The 5,855-nt window shown below is 39.5% G+C and overlaps 2 protein-coding genes and 1 long non-coding RNA gene across 3 annotated transcripts in view; 2 read left to right on the top strand and 1 right to left on the bottom strand.

The window, feature by feature from the left end:
* LOC111647302 (vascular cell adhesion protein 1-like) overlaps positions 1-1,599 on the bottom strand; it is a 4,932-nt gene extending 3,333 nt beyond the window's left edge. The window contains exon 1 of the mRNA XM_087171332.1: positions 1,529-1,599. Coding sequence (XP_087027458.1) covers positions 1,529-1,599 — 71 coding nt within the window. The remainder of the gene's footprint in view (positions 1-1,528) is intronic.
* Positions 1,600-3,216: 1,617 nt separating this feature from the next.
* Positions 3,217-4,205, top strand: LOC111647307 (uncharacterized). Its single transcript, XR_002760028.2, has 2 exons — positions 3,217-3,737; positions 4,061-4,205. It is a non-coding gene; the product is annotated as an uncharacterized LOC111647307 (long non-coding RNA).
* A 378-nt stretch (positions 4,206-4,583) lies between these two features.
* Positions 4,584-5,855, top strand: part of LOC147817234 (NACHT, LRR and PYD domains-containing protein 3-like) — a 1,401-nt gene continuing 129 nt past the window's right edge. Inside the window, exons 1-3 of the mRNA XM_087171331.1 lie at positions 4,584-4,773; positions 5,162-5,208; positions 5,370-5,850. Coding sequence (XP_087027457.1) covers positions 4,643-4,773; positions 5,162-5,208; positions 5,370-5,850 — 659 coding nt within the window. The 5' untranslated portion in view covers positions 4,584-4,642. The remainder of the gene's footprint in view (positions 4,774-5,161; positions 5,209-5,369; positions 5,851-5,855) is intronic.

Here is a 5,855-nt window from a genome sequence, read left to right as displayed (position 1 = left end):
TCATCAGTGTCTTTCTGCTAAACCAAACTCCAGCAGATAAAACATCATATCCTGTATTTTTCAGTGCAGTTCGTGAAAAGTAAAAACATAATATAACTCACTATGTTAACAAGCCAGAACGTAAAATCCATGAAAATGTTTCTCACCAAACAAGCTCACATCAAAGAAGAAGCAGCGATGAGATCTCTGGATGTGAAGTGGAAATGGTTCAGTCAGTGAATTTAAACTCAGCAAACTAATTCATCAACTTCCCTCTAGCTGCTTAAAAGGCATGACTGAGAACCAAATCAACTTCCTGTGATACAAATACAGAAAAACAAGTACAACCATTTACTGCTGTACATAGTTTTAGTCACATGACTCACTGCAAACCCAAAACCTTTATTAAGTTATCTTTATATACATGCAGGTGCAGCGGACCTTTTGACCATGGATGTATTAATACTTAATACCTAATAATCTAATCTAATCTAATCTAATCTGATCTAATCTAATCTAGTATAATATAATATAATATAATATAATATAATATAATATAATATAATATAATATAATATAATACAGCCATGATTTGGACACAATGTCCTTCTGTCAATTTTTATTTTTTAATTAATTTATTAATTATGTTTTGTTATGGATTGCTTGTGGCCCTTATCGAAAATAGTATTATTTGACAATTAACACTATGTATCATTTACGTATCAATAAAATGATGCCGTAAGCACAGATCCCCTATACAGTACAATGCGGTTTCTCTACTGTCTCTGCCGTAAATTAGTTTACGTAACATGATGACCTTTGACCTTTTGTCATCATGTGACGTGTCTTAACTGGCTAGTGACCGTGACCCGGGAAACAGCAGACAGACACGGGAGAAACGTTGGGATTTTATGTCATTCTCTGAAGCGGGAACTTCAGTTGCCGGTAAGTTGGTTTACAGAGGTTTTATGTCGGCGTTGTTTGTTTCACCTGACGATGTGAGCACGTTTCTTTTTTAAGTTACTTTACTTTTCACATTAGCAGCCGTTAGCCGTTAGCCGTTAGCCGTTAGCAAATGTTACAGTTGTGCCGCCAGGGAAAAAAAGTATGGACATGAAGGCGCCATATTTGTTTGTGTTAAACTACTTCTTTTTGTTGTGGAAGAATTGTTTTTCTGTCCACCGTTTTAGAGAATGTTAATACTTAATTGTACTCTCACGTAGCCTTAATGCCAGGTAGCGGCTAATTCACAATATTTCTATAATTGATCATGTTGTACCCTGTACCAAAGGAGTGTGAGTCTGGTTCGCTTAGCCGGCAGTAAGTCGGACCTGTTCCCGGTGAGGGTTGGACTCCGCCAGGGCTGCCCTTTGTCACCGGTTCTGTTCATAACTTTTATGGACAGAATTTTGGCATGTTCCACCGGGAGGAGACCTCGAGGCCGACCGAGGACACGCTGGAGGGATTATATCTCTCGGCTGGCCTCGGAACGCCTCGGGATTCTCCCGGAGGAGCTGGTGGAAGTGGCTGGGGAGAGGGCCGTCTGGACCTCTCTGTTGAGGTGGCTGCCCCCGCGACCCGGATCCGGATAAGCGGGAGACCACGAGACGAGACGATCATGTTGTTCTGTAAATTATGTTGGTGTATGATGTTTTTACATTTTGTTCCATCTGCTCCTGTTAAAATTTGAGCACCTGCCCCTCTAAAAGGTTTATGCGTGCCCTGTTTATATATTACAGTCATGTATTGCACATGTAGCCCCAGTGTTTTTGCTGACTTGTGCACAATCACTGTGTCTCACTGCTGTGTCACTGCTGCTCTGCACCAATGGACTGACGTGAAGAAATGTCTTTCTTCGCTTCACATGATTTTATTTGTGTTATTATCACTTTATCATTAAATAAATGACATAAAGAGTTGTAAAATATACTTTCACAGAGCCAACAGTGGGCTGGGTGCACACACACTGAATATACACATGTGCAGTAGATAATAAGGCTAATGGTAGAAGAGATAAAAGAGTTTTAGATCATATTTCATCACATTTACAGCAACATCTTTACTTAAATAACATTATTCTATAGAAACCAGACGGACGCAAAACAAATAAATACCACAGTGTGTACACAGTATTACACAGTTGAAGGTGATGAAATGCTGTGGCATTATTACTACAATGATCCCTAACTGACATATGAAATTGTTCTCATGGATGAAATTTGATTCATTATTCCATGAAAATATAGAAAGATATTTTTCTGCTGTTTGACATTTCATCCTGAACTTAAAGATTGTAGCAGACATCAATTTACATTAGAGTCAGTGTTTTCTAGGAGCCCCATGATGCATCTGTGCTGTGTGACCAGGTCGCTTCTCACAGTCCAGCAGAACACACGTTTGTGAGCTAGGACTAAAAAAAATAATTGTGAAATCTGAAAATACCACAAGTTCCCTAAACGTTTGAGGTGGTGGGGAAAAATGACAGAGCTAAATCTCCCTTTGTTTATTACGTGCAAAAGGAAACATGTATGAATATTGTAATTCTGACACATAACATGTTGGAGGTCCCTGCAGTACAATGAATAAATATGTTCAAGAACCAATGTCTTTATCATGTGCTTCTCAGTCATTAAAATACACATGAATGAAGAAAATATGAGAATATATAAAAAGTGAGATGACATATGACAAGTTGTCAATTAAAAACATTTATAATTCAAAAATGCTTTTGTGCTAAAAAAAAAAACCCCTGTGCTGTATATGTGTGAGCAGAGATAATTCTGGTGACATGTAAACTAGCGCCCTATTCACAGCTGCATGATTAAAACAGTTTAAGGTCAGACAGACGAACATGTAAATAGCTGTCATTAAAAAAAGGAAGTGACAATTACATTTTCATGAGTCGACTCTAGTGACTTTGACTACATTTGATAATGTAAAAAGATATTCTATAAGTAAAAATAAATACACATTTAACATGAATCCTCAGATGTGACCTTTGTCTTTACACAGAACAAACTGCTCATTTTTTCTTCATTTGATTCATTTGACATTTAAATCTAACTTAAACAAAGCAAAGGAGAAGTATACAGTATGTAAACAGAAATTGAACAGTGAACGTGTTCTATCAGTTTTTGTTTGGTATTTTTGGGTGTTACTCTTGAACATATTGTTTGTTCTCATTCTTGTGTGTGTTATCTAACAATCAGTGTTAATGGTTTCCCTCTCAGACTGACCGAAGTTCAGTAGATGAGTGATAGCGTGGAGGAAGAGGAGGACAGGGCAAAGTCTCCAGGATCCAGCTGTCTGTCTGTGAAGAGTGACCTGTCCAAAGGGAAACTACAACTCTTCAGTAATGAACCTGGACCCTCACACATAAAATAAGAGAAGTGCTACAAACCTTTGCACCTCTAAACTGTCATTTTTCATTTCCACTGCCAAAGTTTTTTCTTTTACTACTGTTAAATATGTTTTTTTGTCTTTTTTTGTATATTAAATTTTCTACAAAAATTTATTTTATATTATCATATTATCATACTTTCTAAAATGTAATATATTTAATTATTTAATTAAACTGCTTGTTACTGTAACACACACACACTCTGTTTCTCTCTCTCTCTCTCTCTCTCTTTCATGACTTGTGATTTCCTGTAAATGCAGAGGGGAGGAGCATCTACCAAAACTGAAACTGTTCAGTCAGTGAGTTCAGACTCCATTTTAACTGAACAGAGCAGGAGGGAACCTGAAGCCTGAGGCAGGTGAGTGTTAAAACAACATTATTATTATTTTACTGTCAAATTCTGAGTCTGTGGAGGGAAGAAGAATCTCAATGAACTTCTGTCCACAAAGAGACTGAAAGACACTGACTGTTCTCTCAGTCAGAATCAACAGTTTAACACAACATTGTGGTTGACTGAATAATACACAGCTCTCCGGGTGGAGTGCTGCCTGGTTTTATTATACTGTACACTGTGTGTGTGCGTGCGTGCAGACATTTCTTTGTGTGTTACTTCCTGTTCTCTCTTGCTCGTTATTCTTGTGTTTGTGATCTCACAGTCATTGTTACTGGTTTCCCTCTCAGACTGACTGAAGTCCAGAAGATGAGTGGTGTGGAGGAAGAGGAGGACAGAGCAGAGTCTCCTGTACCCAGCTGTCTGTCCTTGAAGAGTGACCTGTCCAAAGGAAATCCTCCACTCTTCAGTAATGAACCTGGACCCTCAGACACACAGTAAGTGAACTGTTAGAAACCGCTGAACTTTCAGAAAATAAGTTCCTCCTGGCTCCTCTTATCAGTGTATTAATACTGACTGCTGAGGTTCATTGTTTCTTGCATGTCATTTTTTGTTGTAAATCACTTTGTGCTACATTTCTTGTATGAAAGGTGCTATACAAAAACAGTTTGTTATTTATTATTATTCAGTACAGTGGGTGGCGCTAGACATTATAATTATTTCACTGTCAGAGTCTCTAAGTCAGTGTCCTCCCTGTGGACTGTGGAGGGAAGATAATGCAAACTGAGCAGGTGGCTGTGTCATACACGAGGATCCTCTTAGTCTTGGTTGTGACTTCTGAACATATTGTTTATCCTGATTCTTGTGTTTGTGAGCTCACAGTCAGTGTTACTGGTTTTCCTCTCAGACTGGCTGAAGTCCAGTCTGAGAGGATGAGTGATTGTGTGGAGGAAGAGGAGGACAGAGCAGAGTCTCCACGACCCAGCTGTCTGTCCTTCAAGAGTGACTGTTCCAAAGATGAAAGTCCATACTTCAGTAATGAACCTGGACCCTCGGACACAAAGTAAGGGTCTCTACTCTGTCTACACTGTCTCTACTGTAAACTGACTTAAAGATTTCATTGTTGAAATATATTTCAACATTAGTAGTAGCAGTTACCCAAGGTGGATCTAAGGATTTGTTGCCACTTTTTTCTAAAGTCACAGTCACGTTGTGTTTGTCTTCATCTACTAAAAACTCCTCTGCAGTTTTGTGCAAGTAACTCTAAGAAAAGCAGTTCTGCTTCACATGAACGGTCTCCTTTTCAAAGGCACAAAAACTGGGAAGAGGGAATTGAAGTATATAAATATGGCTTGCTGATTTATTACTAGAGCTGCATTGAACTTGTGTTGTGAGTTGTGGTTTCGCCACCGCTGATGTCATGTATTATAACAAATGTGTTCATGTTCCAGAACAAGACCTGGACTGCAGACAGCCAGTCAGACCAGCACTGAACAAAGTAAGACAGAACATCTGTCTGCTGATGTCATCATTTCTGAGAACAGGACTTGTTCACAATGTGAAAAACCTTTTCTTTGTTTGCCTTTAGTTTTTCTGTAGCTGATGAAAATAATTGTCAGATTCTCTTTCTTCAGTCTGACGTTGTCTCTTCTCTTTCAGCAGATAGTGATCTGCAGGAGGTTTTACATCAACATAAGATCAGTCTGAGGAGCAGATGTGAACATGTGACTGAAGGAACTGATGGAACAGGAAGTGGAACCCTCCTCAACAGGATCTACACTGAGCTCCACATCACAGAGGGACAGAGTGAAGAGGTTAATACCCAACATGAGGTGAGGCAGCTGGAGACAACTTCCAAGATGGAGACCCTCCATGACGCTCCAATCAGGTGCCACGACATCTTTAAAGTCTCACCTGTCCAACAGAGACACGACATCTTTAAAGTCTCAGCTGACCAGCAGAGACCCATCAGAGTGGTTCTGACCAACGGCGTCGCTGGCGTTGGAAAAACCTTCTCAGTGCAGAAGTTCTCTCTGGACTGGGCAGAGGGCTTGGAGAACCAAGATGTCAGTCTGCTGGTTCTGCTTTCGTTCAGGGAGCTGAACCTGATCAGAGATCAGCAGTACAGTCTTCTCAGGCTGCTCC

Source organism: Seriola lalandi, unplaced genomic scaffold (assembly GCF_002814215.2).
Source record: "Seriola lalandi dorsalis isolate HSWRI2012SDOR001 ecotype SW California unplaced genomic scaffold, Sedor1 jcf7180002054984, whole genome shotgun sequence".
NCBI lineage: Eukaryota > Metazoa > Chordata > Actinopteri > Carangiformes > Carangidae > Seriola > Seriola lalandi.
The sequence above is the reverse complement of the archived record's forward strand: the minus strand, read 5'-3'. Positions and strand labels throughout refer to the sequence as shown.